Here is a 17,690-nt window from a genome sequence, read left to right on the forward strand (position 1 = left end):
TAAAGTCTTTTGCAAAAAATCAGTTCCTGAACTACTTCAGAACGTGACAAGAACACTGGGGGAAGTATGTCTAAAGCAGTATTTTGAGGGAGATTAATCATAATTGGTATTTTACGCAATATTTTTAAAAATTTAAATTCATACCATATCTTTAAAAAAATTTTAAGAGCAGAAATATTTATTGAGAGAAAGAACGCTTCTGTCTGAGAGAGAGGCAGAAGGGGTCCCTAGTGGCTTGACAATGATTCTGTCTTTTCTAAGAATTTTTATAGAGTAAAACCATCAGGTAAGGTGGGTCTTCAGTGAGGAAAACTGGGAACTCACAGGTAGGAATGAGGTGAGACAGAGCTATGGTTATCCAATCAGATTAATGTTGAGGTAGAATTGACCAAATTAGAGACAAATTGGGGAAGCAGAGTCACATAGTAAGGGAGCATTCTTATGGACTCTTCCTGTAGGGAGTTGGGATGGTGGCTTCTGGTTTCTCAAGGTGATCCATACCTAATCCATAATGTTTATACCTAGGGTGTGGTCACATTTCTTTTGCCTTGTATTTTGAGATCTGGACCACCGCAAGAGGTGTGTGTCTTCTCCAAGGTCACAAGACATTTGCCCTCTGTGCTGGCTTCCTCCAGGGCCTAGCCCTGTCTGACTGCCTATAATATTTCTAATTAGCTCAGCTGCCCATAACATCCCCCCTCCAAAGAAGTATCCCAAACTGCCATGAAGGAGAAATGGGCAATGATCAATTTGGCTTTTTCAGGCTGGGAGTGGTTATAGTTGGGTTTTTGTTTGTTTGTTTATTTTTAAGGCAGTAAAATACAACAAACAAGACAGAACAAAACCAATCAAGACAATGCAGTGAAATTGGCACAGAACTTCACAGCAGATTACCAGGATAACAATAATAGGTACCAGAGTATATCTTGTTATCTTCACAATAGTTGTCCTTTCAATCAAGTATAGCAAAATCAAACCAAATAGAACATGCTAAAACCTATCAAAACAGAATATTGAATAGAGCAAAACAATTAATCAGAACAAAGCAAAACAGTGATAACTGTTTTGCCTTCAAAGAGATGATAGAAGAAAATCCCCCTTATTTGCTATATTGCATACCATCACCCTCCCGAGAGATGATCTGACCTCTGGTTCCCATTTGCTAAGTGGGGTATGGGATATTCGATTCTCAGCTCACATGCCAGTAGGCTCACAGCTACTTACCAGAGAGGTGAGCAGTTTGCTTTGTTGCCTGGCACCCAAAATTCCAACATGGCAGAATCTCAGGGGATACTGGCTGGTTCTTTCCCTCGATCACTCGCCACTTGCTCGAGCCATGGTGCTTACCAGGGAGGTAAGGGATTGTAGTTGTTAATTGGTAATCAGAGATACTCTACAAAGGGTCTATCTAAAGGCCCTCAATTGACACCAGGCAGTTTCATCTTGGGTCAGGATACGCTTTAAGTGTGAAGGAGACAAAGCCAAAGAAACAAGTATGCATTGACCAAATAATAAAATCAACAGGTTTATTATGAGTATAGTTAACAAACAGTTCCACCAAGAGGAGCTAATAATGGCTTCCCATAAAGAGGATAAGACAAGATGCAGAAAATTTTAGAATCTGACATTGTTGATTTGTCATCTAATATCCTGAACAGTTAATTAAGATATTAGCAAAAGGATCAGGAATGTACACACATTTGGTTTTTATAATTGCATAAGTACCTCCTGTGCTATTAAAATGACTAAAGCCATCTGATTAATGGTCTGCTTCATTAATTTTACATTTTTATATACAAGAGAGATCAGCTGCCATGTCACTTAAGGCTGTTAATTAAGGCCTCAATATGCATCATATAACCTTTTTCTGGACAAGATCTGGTGGATCAGTGAAAGAATTCTAAAAGAAATCTAGCATATTTGTACCTCCATCACCAAAATATATGTGATAAGATTATAGTGCGTCCAAAAGATGAGAAGTGTAAGACAAAAGAGGCCTTTATTCTGAGAACGTGGAAAGAGAAAACAAAAAAAACCCCAACCACTGGAGTCTGGCTTTCTCTCTGGCAGAGATGCAGAATGGGGGCATATAAGTAGCCTAGGTTTGGGGTGGAACCTAAGAGGCATTAGTGATGCGCAGGTAGCCCATTGGCACTTGTTTGGTGCCAGAGGTAAATTCCCAGGGGTGGGGAAGATACAGGTAAATTCCTAGGGGTGGGGAAGATGGAGCTCCTTGGTTCTGCCTGAGGCTTTACCAGCTACAGTGTCCTATCTGGGCCAAAACTCTTTCATATCCCATATTATAATTATTATTATGAAAAGGGGTGAAGACTTCTTTGTTTACTGCTTCCTGCTGGAAGGAGGCGCTGTACTTGGGTCTAGGGGAATCGACGGGCTGACCCATGATGCCCTTGTAGAAGCTGGTGCCAGGTGTTTTAACCAGGACAACTTCACTGGTGAATGCATGTATGTTAGACTGGAAAAACAAAGAGACAAGATGTTATGAGTAGGCATGGCACTGTCATATTTAAGGACCCAGGTGAGGTGGAAGGAAAGGTGCCTTTGATGTTGATATGTCATTATTTCAGGACCATGTTGAGGTAGAAACATTTCCATGGTAAGGCAGAATTCTGAAAAATAAATGTGGAGTTAGGAGGACTGAAGTTATGAGAGGTGAGTTATGAGAGGTGATTACTCCCTCATCTGAAAGGTAAGTTAAGAGGGTAAGGCTTGTCTCTGGTATGCATGATATAGGAGTCTTTAGGAAATACTGTTAAGAGTCCTGCTGTAAAAAGAATAAGAAATTAGAAACCAAACTGGATAACAAAACATGACAGCCTGAGAGTTGTGGTTGTGAGGCCTTGGTGAAATGGAGATGAGTAGGCAAAAGGATTGTTAGATCTAAGGCTGGAAGGGCACCACTTAGCCTGAGTGATGTGAAACCAGGATGGCAGTCTAGCAACTTTGATCACTGTTGAGGTTGCCAAGAATATCAGATATGGGTCGCTGTAACCTGGTTGTAGTCCTTGGAATGATTTGCTGTAACAGGACTTTACAGTATATCAGCAGTCTCCCTGGTTGTGTAAAAGGCTTTTATGTATCCTGAAAACGTATAAACAAAGTAGAAGAAAAAATGTATCTGTCAGTCTTGACCAGGGTTGTCTGAGAAATTGGTGAATAAGAAAGGAAGAGGGTGGTCTAATATCATTGAGGACAGGTTTACTAGCGATAACAGGTGTAAGCTGTTGAGGCCTCAGTGTCTGGGTCAGCCTGTAGAAACGCAAAGAGGTCCTGACAATCAGGGTGTAGGGGGATAGTAAAGAAGGCATCTTTAAGATCTATAACTATAAAGTGAGTGGTGGAGGGAAGGAGATGAGAGAGCATGGTATAGGGATTTGGCACCACTGGGTGGGTTGGGGTAACAGCACTGTTGATTACCCTAAGGTCCTGTACCAGGCAATAGGACCCATCAGTCTTGAGTACCGGAAGAATGGGAGTATTGTGGGATGAATGGGTAGGTTTAAGAAAACCATTGTCCGAAAGGTGCTTAATTATGGGTTTAAGTCCCCGTATATGTTGAGGAGCTATGTGGTATTGGGGAATGCAGGAAAAATTGAAGGATCCTTGAGACAGATTAAAACAGGCATGGCATGACTAGCAAGAGTGGGATTGGAGGTGTCCCAAACTATGGAGTCGACCAGAGAAGGAGGAAGAGGAGGGAATGGCTTTGCGACCCATTGTGAGGCTGCTTGGAGGATTAAGGCTGTGAGAAGGGAGAAAGTAAAGGAGAAGTTAAGCTTTTGAAGGAGGTCTCTACCTAAAAGGGGTGTGGGACATGTTGGGATTACTAGGAAGCTATGGGTAAAGAAAAGAGTCTGGAATCTGCATGGGACAGGCCCAGTTTGCAAAGGCTGGGTAGGCTGGCCATCAACATCCACAACAGAGATTAAGGACTTACTACAAGGTCCTGAAAATTCAGGAAGTACACTATAAGTCACCCCCATGTCCACAAGTGCAGATAGTGTCTTACCTGAGACCCCCAGTGAGATTCAGGGTTCTGACAAGGTTACCGGAGTGGGGGCTGTGAGCCCCAAGTCCCGTCAATCTTCAGCAGTAAGTCCAAGCAGATCAGTCAGCAATGAATCTGGCATTGATGGAGTCTCCTGTGAGGGCAAGGAGTTAGAGAACGGCTTACCCGCTCGCTGGCAGGTAGGACAGTTGTTCTTTCAATGGCCCTTAACGTTGCAGTAGGGACACGCCCTAAAGGAATGCCAGGGTTGGGGCAGTCTTTTGCCCAGTGTCCTTGTTTGTTGCATTTAAAGCATGGGTCTGGGCAGGGCTCAAGCAGCCACACCTTGTTTCGGATTTCCTGTCTTGGGAGCCCCAAGTGCCACTGCTAAGAGATCAGACTGATATTTAGCAAACTTCATTTTTTGAACTTTGTTTTTCCTCTTTTTGAATTTTATCTCTTGTTGTTGAAGACACGGAAAGCTAATTTAAGAAGATCTCCCTGTAGAGTTTGAGGGCCATGTTCAACCTTTTGTAATTTTGCACGAATATCAGGAGCAGACTGGGAAATAAAATAAGAGTTAACAACAATCATCCCTTCATGAGAGTCTGGGTTTACATTAGTAAACTTAATTAAGGTTTCCCGAAGCCAATTTAGGAACACAGTTGGGTTTTCATTAGCCTCCTGGACCTGTTCTAAAAGTTTGTTATAGTTAGTATGTTTGTGAGCAATCTTATTAATGCCCACAATTAGACATTCAATCATCTTATGTAATTTTGTTGAACCTTCTCCATTTTGATAGTTCCAGTCTGGCACTGTGGTAGGCCCAGGGTCATTATCAGTGGTGTTTGCCTTATGTCTGCAATCAGCTTCTTCTCAAGCTGCCTGCCACAGCTGAGTTCACTCTTGTGAGTTGAGTTGTTAAAATGTAAATCATAACAATTAGTTATAAATTCAAATTCCTTGATATAATTCTGTGGGTCAACAGAGAAGCTACCTAATTTATGGGTAATCTGAGATAAGTCAGAAAGAGAGAAAGGCACATGTGTATTAACAAGTCCCTCGGGGCCAGCTTGCTCCTGAAGTGGTAGCAGAGATTGAGGAGAAGATTGAGTAGATGGCCATTGGGCAGCCAACCGTCGGTAGGTGCGTGTGAGCAATTATCTGTAGATCAGCTATAAAGCGGCTGCCGGTTAACATAGGATGAGGAAATACAGGCTGTTGGTATCTCACTATGTGCCTTGCAGTGATTTAGTTGCTGTTCACAGCACAGTAAATTGTCATGTGGTCTGCAACAGGATGGTTGTTGCTGATCACAAGAGGACCCACAAGGGGGCGGCCATTTACCATGAGATCTGTCCTAAGATGGCAGCGCCCTTTCACGTGGCAGAGAGCCGCAACATGGCAACCGTCCCCCACACGAGCTGCAGCAGTCACGCGGCCTGCCGGAAGGATATAGTGACCAAGACCTAGTATGGTGAGCAGGCAGTGAGAATGCCAAAGGGAACAAAGAATTCTCAGGAGAGTGAGAGGTCGGAGACTGCGAAGAAGCACTAACAGAGAGATTAGAGCCTCTGGGAGAATTAGGGGTCCTGGGAGAGGGAAGGGAAGATGATCGCACAGCGGGAGATAAGTGCAAGGAATGATTTTGGGGATGTGGAGGAGGGGACAGATAAGAGACCAGAGGTACCTCCTCCAGTGGATCATGAGGGCAGGAAGGGAGACTTTGTGGTGCAACAGAGTTAGCTAAAAATATCTGAGCAGGCGTACGTGATTTAATGAGAGAGGGGCACGTTCTCAGAGTGAGGAAAGCCTGTATATACGTAATTTCTGTTAACTTGTCACCAGTGTGACAAAAATTATATAAACTTTTGAGAATATAGGGGTCAAGTGTCCCCTCTTTGGGCCATGGGCTGCTGTTAAGTGGGTAGGTCGGCCAAGCCTCCTGGCAGTAAAAGATTAATTGTTTAGTTTTTATGGTTTGTTTAATTTTAAGAGTACTCAGATTGGAAATCAAGCATTGCAAAGGTGTCTTTTGGAAAGTAGAAAAAATGTTTCCCATGGTGAAATCTCAGGCGAGAAACAGGCCATGGTCCAAAGGTTGGGCCGTCACCCATCCTTTGGAACAAATGGTGGTTATGGTTCCAAATCCCATATTTCTTAGTCATCACAGAGATCCACAAGTGTTTTAGTAAGCCTGTGGGAGCTTAAAGCTCTGAAGACGTGAGAGCCTTTCAGTGTGAACCCAGGGTGGTCCAGAAACACTCTGCCTTGGGCTGTCTAAGGACATGAGAGCATCACTCGAACCCACAGAAAGGGGGAGAAAACCCGCCTGGGGCCTAGCCCAGCGCCGAAGAATTTTCCAGAGTTTGCTCACTTGTGATAAATTGGGCTGGTGTTGTTTGCAAGCAGTTGGCAACAAATTAAGAAGTTCCTGTGAGTCAAAAAGTGAAGAATTAATCCAGGATGTAATCTGGTTTGTGAATCGGCATGGGACTTGAACTGGGTGGGGCCCTAGGAGTGAATCGCCTGCCGATCAAGTTATGGCACCAAATGATAAGATTATAGTGCATCCAAAAGATGAGAAGTATAAGACAAAAGAGGCCTTTATTCTGAGAACGCGGAGAGAGAAAACAACCCCCTGCCCAACCACTGGAGTCTGCCTTTCTCTCTGGTGGAAACATGGAGTGGGTGCATATAAGTAGCCTAGGTTTGGGGTGGAACCTAAGGGGCATTAGTGATGCACAGGTAGCCCATTGGCACTCGTTTGGTGCCAGAGGTAAATTCCTAGGGGTGGGGAAGATATAGTCACAGGTAAATTCCTAGGTATGGGGAAGATGGAGCTCCTTGGTTCCTCCTGAGACTTTACCAGCTACAGTGTGCTGTCTGGGCCAAAACTATTTCAATATGTTGCTTAAATGTAATTGGGATAACTTTCTCTTCACTCATTCCTTTAGTTATGCCTAAAAGCCTGACTCTAAATCCTGGAGATATTTGTTTTGTCTAAATGTTGAAATATATATTCAGTAGCCAACAAATCAAGATTGATATAGGGGAATGAAACTCCCAACCTACTGTATGTCCAGTGTGAGTTTGTATTCTCTAAAACTGAAGAATGAATTCTGGGAACAACAGAGGTTAAGTGTAGAAATACTTATTGAGAGAAAGCAAGCTTCTTTCTGAGAGAGAGACAAAAGGGGTCCTGAGCAGGTTGCCAAAGATTCAGTATTTCCTAAGAATCTTTATAGAGTAAAATCATGAGATGAGGTGGATCTGAACTGGGAAAAACTTGCAACTCTCTATGTTTAACCAATAAGATTAATAGCTCAGGTAAAACTGATTAAATTAGGAACAAATAGGGATGCAAGTCAAGTAGAAAGCGGGCATTCTTAGAGATCAGTGATTCCTCCTATAGGGGATCGCGATGGTGATTTGGCTTCCAGATTTAATCCCTAAGGATTATACCTAAGGGGGTGGCTGCATTTGTTTTGCTTTCTGTCCTGAGATCTGTCCCACAGCAAGAGGTATGTCTCCTCCAAGGTCACCAGACTTCTGGCCTCTGTGCTCCCTTCTTTGAGAGCCTAGCCCTGTCTGACTGCATGTAATATTTCTAATTAGCTCAACTGCCTATAACAAAATGATGCTGAGACTGGTTTTTATGAATATCATACATATTGTTATTCATATATGAAAAATTTAAAAGTTTCATCTGTCAAAATAATGTATTAATCTGGTTCTTCTACATTATCAAAAATTTAGAGGTAATTTTAACTAAAGCTAGAGGGATTTATGACAAATATCAGACTCCGCCAACAAAAGGACTTAAGAGCCAATGAGTTACAATTGATATAACTTACAGTTTCTAAACTTACCTGTCAACTCTAATGCTAATGCTTTGACTATATATGCCTTTGTGTATATTCTTTGATTACTTATGCTTTGATTAAAGTTTGTTCTTTGCCTAGAAGGTGCCAAACCCCAAGGCATCATACAAATGAAATCATATTTTTAATTATAGTTTGATTTTCCTAAACAATACTGGTTCATCAATGAATAATTCTACACTATAAAGTTTAGTATTTGTAATAATGACTTCTTACTATATAGGTTTGTGTGATTCTGCCACAGGGATAGAGAAATATGCAGCATATTTTAGCTATAAATCCATCAAAATTTACCAAAATACAAAAACATAAATGTGCAACTGAGATTCTGTACCTTGTTTATTCACTTTCCCAGTAAATTTCATGTTTTGATGACACTGAAATTGTAGTCTATAATTAGTATTTGAAAATTTTCCAAATATACAGTAATTTTGTTGTAGGTATTTTATATTTACCTCAGATTTTATTCAGCTATATGTAGAAAAATAAGATCACATATTGAAGGGTAAAATGAAAGTCTTCAATCTGTGTATCACAAAATGCAATACATTAGGTAAAACTTTCATTCTGCACATTTCAATGGTGTACTGAAGTCAATACCTATTGAAGAGGTGAACATTTTATTAAATTTTCAGGAGTTTTTTTTAACTAGTTATTAATCAGAATCATTGAAACTATAGGTACATATATAAATCTATAATTTAATGAGTTAAATTTAAAACAAAATAATAAGTACCCAAAATTATTCACTTCCTGTTTGACTAGTTTTTACTCCAAGTAGTCTTTGAAGTACACAAAATATCTAGAGGATGAAAGTGTATACCTGAACATGAAATTATTACACATACTGGAGTACATTATCAACCCCATATTTCATGACATCTCATTGGTAGCTTGAAATTGACCATGATAGGAGTATTTACCCCACACAACATGATAAACAGTATATATCAGGACTTGAATTTTATTTCATTGCTTCTAGATGTAAGAAAGTAATGAAGATAATTTTAATATTACAGATTAAATTTGAAAAGTTTAGGATAACACTCTGTTGCATTGCTCATAGTAAAAAGAAAGACAGGAAAGACAGACAGACAGAAAGAGTATCTCTCCATGTATTTAAAATTTATTATCCACTTTATCAAAGAATATGTTCATATAATTGTGAGCCAATAAAGTCTGGCATAGTTCATATGACAAAGTTCATAAATATAATTTGCATTAAGTGAGAGGTAGTTTAATAGTAGGTCATATTTAATGATTAAAAAATTACTGAGTTCTATTTAGTGAATTGGGATCAGCTCTATTAGTGAAATCCTGTTTGAATTGCACTCATGGGTTGTATATTCAGCAGTTCACTAAGAATGAATGAAAGCCTTCTCTGAGCATCAACTAGCTATACAGAATTTACAATTAAACTTTATATTTTATTATTACAAAGTATGTTGTACATTATTTGCATAAAATTTATATAACATTTACGTATATAGAATGGTTTGGAGTTTAGATGTTCCCCAAAGGCTCGTAAGTTAAAAACTTATTCTCTACCCCCTGATGCTATTGGGAAGTGGGAGAAAAATTGGGTTATTAATGGAGTGACCTTGAAAGGAGTATTGGACCCCCAGGCTTTCCGTCCTTGCTCCTGGTTGCTGTGAGGTAGACTGGCCTTCTCTGGCACATGCTCCCTCCATGATGTACTGAGCTACCAAAGACCCAAAGGAATACAGGGCCATGAATGATGGATTGAATCTCCTGAAATCATGAACTAAAATCCCTATAAATTGTCTCAGGTATTTTTTCACAGTGATAGAAGGTTGACTAAAGTATATATATTTTCCCCCCTAGGTATTGAACATTCTCCCTGCATTTTTCCCTTACAATGTAAGCATGGCTGCTACTGATCACTGAGGAGTACATTATTAGGCTAGTCTTCCAAAAAACTGCTTTAAATGCAAAATTGGAAAAATGCAAATATGTATTACAGATTAGTGGACACACACTTCCCTGGCTTGTGTCCTATGTGTATCAGGTTCTCTGCTATGCATGTGAGTATATGCTTCTGTCAAAGTACTGCTTGAAAAGTACATGAATTTTCATTCAGGTGATTTACCTACATATAATTCTGTTACATTAGCTACAATTATACTTTGCACATGTGTATTGAAAACAGAAACACAACTTTCACTGAATTAGAATAAGGAAAAGGAATTGATAGGTATTTAGGTATCAATTTGACCTAGAACTTGATGTGATATAATTAAAAGCTATATACCTTCCTATAGTAATCAGAAGACTCATCTGAAAATGCTGCCAGGATACCATGAGTGATACAGTAATTTAAGATTCGTGGGAGTCATATGTGCCCCTTTCAGATGTCACACTGTAGCTGATCAAAACAACAATGATCAGTAGCTGTGCTGATGAAAGTATTTCTATGTTTGTAGTTCAGTCTTTGGGGAAATTATACCTCTACATGGTTTTGGGAAAAGAGTGAATTGTTTTAGTTACTTTCAGTTCAACCTATGAACAACACAAATGGAGAGAGGCAAAGTTGACTGATTAAAAAAAACATGGAATCCTCCATTGTCCAGTTAGAAAATTTCACTGTAAATTTTGAATGAGAAAGCAAGGGAATGCTTTGCAGAAGAGACAGCAGTGGCTCCTACATGGCCTTGCACTTTTCTTTTGAAAATTCCAAACCCAAAGCAGTAGGTAGAAATGTTTTATGGTATCTCAAATGGCAGAGAAATAATAATATCGCTATGGATTTTCCAAGGAAACAAAAGAGTGCTTTACAAATATAGCTACTAATAAAACCTTTTGAAATTTGAAGCACAGGTAGGTAAAAAATTGTCTGTGATCATCAAATTGAGCATATGGTAAATTTGGAAAGGAGCGGATTGATCATGAGGTTATGCAAAGGAAACATGCAAATAAACTGGCATCAGATGCTGGAAACCATATTCAAAATGTCTTTACAAGTGGAGTCTTCAATTCCTGCTTTAAAATATATAAATGTTATATAATATGGCTAAAAGAAGAGTCCTTGTCCGACCTAAACTCTGTTTCCTGAAAAACAAATCAGGAAAAATGCTATTTGCTTCCTCCTAATCAAAAACTAGAGTTAAAGTATAACATTAAAAGGCATGCCTGTCTCCAAAAACTTCATTTTTGACTTTCAAAGAAGTCTTTATTCTTTTAATTCAAAGTACAGCTTGCAGGCCATTTGGAATTTATGCCACACATATTTTGAACGTTACAATATGAAGGCGTAACTGATAGATTGCCTACTTTTATCTGTTTCGTTGATACTCATAAATAAAAGAGTAGGAGCAGTTATGAGAGTTTGATTACACAGTGCTGACCAAGCCTCCAATGTGACAAGATAGAATGAAAAATATCCCCATTTGTAAGATACATTCTGTAGCTGGTGTGCACATTTCATATTAAAATGCTGTCGATGTTTATCTTGAGATGTATATATAATTTTTAAATTCAAATGCCTAGAGCACAAATTATTATTATTATGACACAATGTCTGATAAGATAATTAAATTCATGTAGAACGTAACCTGGCTTTATCAGGAAGTGTGTTCCAGCTACATTTTGTGCGCAAGCTGCTGAGGAGCAAAACTGTTCTGTCATCTCTATGAACCACATGATTTTCTCATTTCAAAGACAATTTAGTCATCAAGTGTCCATGGCAAAAACCAAACATATCAGAGAATCCAGCAGAATTGGAGAGAAATCATATAGAATTGAAACAGTGTTGTTATTAAGTAATATCTGGAATGCAACCTCAAATGAAATGCAAGCTAAAATATGTTAGCTCCCAAATTCAATTCATTCTTACTGGGAGAAATTTGTCTTTGTTAGCAATATTGCCTGAAGACCTTCAGGGGCCCAGTGGTTCACTAAAGATCAGAATAAAACCTCACAAATTTTTCTTCTTGTGTAAGGAAACCTAGGTTCTAGATGCCAAGCCATTAATAGTGCCATTGTCAAACTGAGACTCCATGCCACATTTTTCATACAACACCATAAAGGAAGTCAACTTGATTAGCACTTCCTGATTAATTGGAAGTTTGATCATATTCTTTCTTGGATTCTATCACATTCATTCATAATCTTTGTATTTTTTTCCCATTTTCTCTTTGCTTTTCTTTTGTACTGGGAATTAAACTCATGACTTATCACCATTTTTTAATTTTATATAAGTATTTTGAGACAGGGTCTCACTAAGTCTCCAGTTTCCCTACTCTTGGTCTGAATGTTTTGTTCTCCTGACTCAGCCCCTAAAAGTGCAGAGATTATAGGAATGCACCAACACACTTAGCTAACTTGTATTATTTCAGTGTTAAAATGACCATTTGGAAGAAAACATAGATCTAGTAAAGTTTACTATTAGGAATATTTGCTCTTTCAAGATCCCTCATTTCAAAGTCTATCGTAGACCTAGTCACTGCTTGTCAAATTCACATAAGATTTCAAGCAAAGCCAGTTATGTCATAGTGACCAGTTATGCCACAGTTATTCACCAGTGAATCACCAGAGAGTTAGCACAAAGAACCGCAGCACAGAAACTGGAGGAACTAGAAGACAAAGAGGAGGAAAAGGCATTCACATCTCTTTGTGTCAGTCAGTCGGCACACATTTTGGAGAGGGTGTAAAGTTCTATTTGTTCTCATTTCCAATTGTCTAACCAGGTGTTTACAGAACACCTCTGCTGCACTAATACCAGTTATCATCTCTGAGCAAACATGATAATTGTGTGCCACTCACTTCTAGAAGTCCACTTCCTGTTCACGATACTATCTGTACTTTGTAAATTTAAGATAGGAAAAATTAGACCTGTTATGCAGTGTCTAAATCTTGGGAATGAGTAAAAACAGGGCTGTATGCTGGGAATGATTCACTAGTAAAATGTTCCTTCCTGAATTACCACTATCGTTCTTCCCTAGTCCTGTATCACTGACCTACAGAAAAAGTCCGGGCTTTTCCTATAGGTGCAATTTGATTTAAAGTTGATAATTTACATGTTGGGCAGATCCCAACTGAGTTCTGACTGTGTGCAGAAAAGTTGTCTTCTGGTCCCTGGCATACAGTAGTAACCTAGACAGACCAAGTCCTTTACCTTCTGTGATTTCTCCATGCATATTGGGGGATAGAAAATGAGTTAAAAAGTAAGAGGCGGGATAATTTTTGACTTGTCACAGTTATGAAAGAAACAATAGAAACATAATATAAACTGAATGTGGGGATTCAGCACCATAACTGATCAGGAATAGGCTTTCCATTTAATTTAAGGGTCTCAACTGTGAGTATCTTCAGAGTGGTCACAGGACAGGACTCCTTGAGACCCCAGATAAAGGTTTCGTGCCACAGGACAAGACAATTTTGTTCTTAATTAATGGCCAAACTTCATAGAGTCTAATATAAAGTAATATAATATAATATGAAAGCACCCCAAAGAGAAAGGTGGGCAGCTATTGGAGACAGAAGCAACATGGAGATTTAGTTCCTTGACTGATTGTTCGCACTTTCAAGGGACAGCAGTAGGGAACTGCACCTTATTTCTTGGAGGATGCCATTTGTGGCAGTGAGGGCTTCTGGTGTGCCCTGCACTCCCACAAAATGAAGCTGTTTACTCACCCTGGAGGAACAGGGTTGACGCAATTAAATCCATAATCATTAGCAGCCAGATCACCACCTCTAGTTGACTTTGCTTTTGACATTTTCCTCCAACAACTGGTTCAATGGTCCATCAAATTTGACCTTCATAAGCAGAATTTTTCTTATTTAAGTAAATCCTTTCATGGTCAAAAGAAACTTTTGTGACTTCATAGCCTCCTCCCCTCTTATTGCCCAATAAAATGGGATGAGGGAAATTTGTATTTGGTGCAGCCACTGTGTAAGACTGCACCAAATACTGATGGAAAAAATTATTCTATGTATGTTTTCAGCTCCAAGTAACACAATGCCTGGGACCATGTATTTCTTATTATCTTACAAGTTTAACTTTCACGGATCCTACCATTATGATGGTCTTTCAAAATCAAAGGCTGCAAGCTATGGATAAAATGGCTTCTTTCTTTAAGGCAATTACAGCTTAGTTGAAGAAAAAGCTCCACGATTATCATAGAAGTATGAGACAGTACAAAATTAGGCTGCATGGTGAGCCACAGAGCAAGCAGACTGTAGTGGTTAAGAGGCCCTGCAGAGAAGACTGGGGTCAGCAAGCAGTGCTTGATGGAAGAAGTAGGGTTGCGAGAGTGGGGAGGATTTGGAGAGGAAGAGTTTGGAGTATTTTGAGTGAGTAGAATAAAAGATCATGCCAAGACCTGGATCTGGACCAAAGCATTTTCCTGGGACTGGGTGGGGATACGAACACACACAGCTGTAGTTCATTTGGGGAGCAGCTGGGAAATGGCCAGATGAATATTGCACCATGTTGTCATAGGCACAGCAAGTTTTGTGAGTTACAGATGTCTGCTGAGGAATTTTGTAAGAGTTTGACTCACACTGAACCTCTACCCTCCTCAGTGAACCTAGGCACATTTTTGGTGATTTGTAAATATTTGTATTAGTTGTACCTTGAACAGTGTCAGGATGGCTCATAGGGGATATGTGTGAATTTGAACATAAAGACTGCCTGGAAGCATCATCCCTCAAAAAAAGTCATCGCAAGGTCATAAAAACATTATCCTAGAGAAAAATCTCAAGGCTTAGTAAGTACACATCCTTCAGTTGATAAACTCTTCAGAGAAAAATAATTTTCATTGTTACTATTCACACAGTTTACTCTTGGTATTTTTTTAAGGCAAGATAAGGATCTGAGAAAAGTTAAAATTCTTATATTTTATGCTTCTTGTAATTATATTTACATTTTCATTGTTTTTAAATCTACAATCTTGTATCTATTGGAGTCATTAGTAGAAATGTCATCTCTCCTAATGTTTGTTCATCATGGTCACTCAATCCAAAGTTCGACTTCAGTTATGGATTAACTCCACCAGGAAATATTTTTATACGAATGCATACTTTTGAAAACAATAGGCTCCTTTTTCTCTTATGGTCTGAGTCATTCAAGAATGAGAGCTTTTGATAATTCTGCAAACACACAAATCTGAGTCAGCCTTGAACCTTCGAGAGAAAATTGGCATGGCCCATCCATTTGGGTTAATGGCTCAAGTAAGGAACAGGAATCCATTTTTAAATGAAAATGAATGTGAGTAGGTCCTCTCATGGCCAAAGACATTGCTGCTTACTTTCTAGGCATTGAATCTATAGGATCCACATCTCCCAGTCCAACAAAAAAGGCAGTTTTGAGCAATCCTAACACAGCCTCCTTCCTTAAGCCACTACACACTGGTTGGCAGCAAATGTTCACACTGAACGTTGGGACATGCAAAGAGACCTTCCTTTGTAGTTTTGGTGATAGATTTCTCCAAAATATTTTAGAGTTTCAGAAGAACTTCACACCTAAACAGTACAGAGGGTTTTAGAACTTTCTCATATCCCAGTTTTTATCAGTATGCCCCTGATATATCTGAAACATATCAGAATCAGATGCTCAGGACTCTTTACACACTTCATCTTGCAAACTGGATCATCATAGTGGGTTAAGACCTTTTTAGATTCAGAGAACAGTAGGGCAATTTTATTCTTAAGAGAAAAGCACAATTCACTACCATTCATGTTGATATAATCATAAAAAGTATAGGTGTTTCAGTTTAATTCTTTTTTGAAGATTTCATTTTTATTGTACATTGAGAGTAAAATAATGCTTCTAGAACAGTATTAGATTTTGCTAATGAATATTGAATTTTTATAACGATGCCTAGAATATTGTTAATAAATATGTTTCTGATAATGGAAATGATATTCCCCTAATTTTTACAGCTGCATCCTTTTCCATCTTTCAGGATCCACAGACATGTTTCCATATGAGAACAGAAAAACTATATGGGACAGAAAGAATGCATTTCTTAGCAGAGATTTTGCCATGCAATGTGATATTTTCAGGTATCTTGGTTAGGATCAGGGATGGAGTAGAAGCTGTTTTGACCCTTGTGGAGCCATGTGCGTCTGACAGGCAGTGAGTTCTTTGATTATAACTCCTGCCATTCATTCGTCAGCAGTTCACAAAAATATTCTCAGATAAAGTGCACTAATATTATTTTCTGTGAACTTGGAACTACAGACTGCACCAGACAGGATCTCAAATGAACTGGGAGCTTCTTGAGGCTGTAAAATAATTTACGTATCTTTCTTTCCTCTCCCCGATTTTCTACAGGTTAACCTCAGAGCTACAGATGTCAAGCTCATGCGGCAGCTGCTTGTTATCAATGAGAGTATCGAGTCCATCAAGTGGATGATTGAAGAGAAAGCCACTATTACCAGTCGAGGCAGCAGTCTCAGCGGCAGCCTGTGTAGCTTGCTGGAGAGTCAGAGCACCTCCTTACGTGGCAGCTACAACAGCCTGCAGGATGGCAGTGATGGGCTAGATGGCATCTCTGTGGGAAGCTACCTGGACACTTTGGCAGACGATGTCCCGGGACATCAGACCCCTTCAGACTTGGATCAGTTCAGTGACAGCTCCATAATAGAGGATTCACAAGCACTACACAAGCACCCCAAATTGGATGCTGAGTACTACTGCTTTGGCTAATGATCAGGTTTTCACATGGGACTGTTGTGCAAACTTGCATCTATCCTTCTCTGCTGCTATATTTTTGGTGTTTGTTTTTAAAAAAGAAAATCTTTTTGAAGAAGCTTATTTTTGAACTGCGTCATAGTCTTTCTTTTGCTCCTAATATTTCTCACCTAGATTGATTTATTTTTCTCTGTTACAGCTCTATTTTTATTTATTACAGTAATTTCCCCCCTTTTACTGTAGCACAAAGAAAGTAGGGGGGAAAGAATAAGCAATAAGTCTGTTTTTGCTTTTCTTTTCAGAGCAAGGGGTCAGGGATTATAAGAAATAATTCGCTAAATTTTACAATAAACCAAAGTCTGATAACTGTTAAGTCTGTTGCTTGTGTTCCTAAATGCTTTAAAATTTTATTTCCTAACTATAACAAAATATTTCATTATTTCTCTATTATGTTGAATAAAATGCTTAAAACAAAATTACCCTTATTTTGAGGCCACAATATCTGAATGTGTAGTCAGAAGTACTGTTAGTCACATACTTTTATTTGACCCTATTTGAAAGACCCTAAATATAAGTAATTTGTTTAACTCACTTGGTATTGATACTGTAGATTAGCATTATGTCAATACCAATTTTAATTTAAATCTTAGATTTAGTTATGTGATAATATACAGTATATGCCATTCTACCAAATTTCAAAGAATAATTGAGATTAATTATAAAGATGATTAGAGAAAAAGATGCCCCAAACTTTATTTAGAGATTTTGTTGGCATTTTCTTATATGAATTTGCCATTTTGATAGAATACATAAATGCATAGATGCACACATACAAATGGAGAGATAAACTGATACACAGATATTCTTATAGAAAGAAGCAAAATCACTCATTTATGAAATTCAGTGTGATATCTTTAAACTTGGTATAAGCAAGTAATCTTTTAATGTAAACCCAAATAATGAGTTTAGTCATCTAAGTATTGTATTCTTTTTCTTAGTTTTCCTCACAATCCAAAAGTTGTATTTGTAATCCCATTGAGACATCATTAGAATCCCAGCAAGTTAATTTTACTTTACCACCACCAATGCAATCCTGGCAAGAGTAAAAACACCAAGACATATTTCAAGTTAAGGACAGCTA

At 38.7% G+C, this 17,690-nt stretch overlaps 1 protein-coding gene across 1 annotated transcript in view; it reads left to right on the plus strand.

The window, feature by feature from the left end:
* Positions 1-16,922, plus strand: part of Lurap1l (leucine rich adaptor protein 1 like) — a 51,086-nt gene extending 34,164 nt beyond the window's left edge. The window contains exon 2 of the mRNA XM_003472268.5: positions 16,190-16,922. Coding sequence (XP_003472316.1) covers positions 16,190-16,564 — 375 coding nt within the window. The 3' untranslated portion in view covers positions 16,565-16,922. The remainder of the gene's footprint in view (positions 1-16,189) is intronic.
* The last annotated feature ends 768 nt before the right edge of the window (positions 16,923-17,690 follow it).

Source organism: Cavia porcellus, unplaced genomic scaffold (assembly GCF_034190915.1).
Source record: "Cavia porcellus strain 051 isolate PalLab524CR breed Dunkin Hartley unplaced genomic scaffold, mCavPor4.1 scaffold_1, whole genome shotgun sequence".
NCBI lineage: Eukaryota > Metazoa > Chordata > Mammalia > Rodentia > Caviidae > Cavia > Cavia porcellus.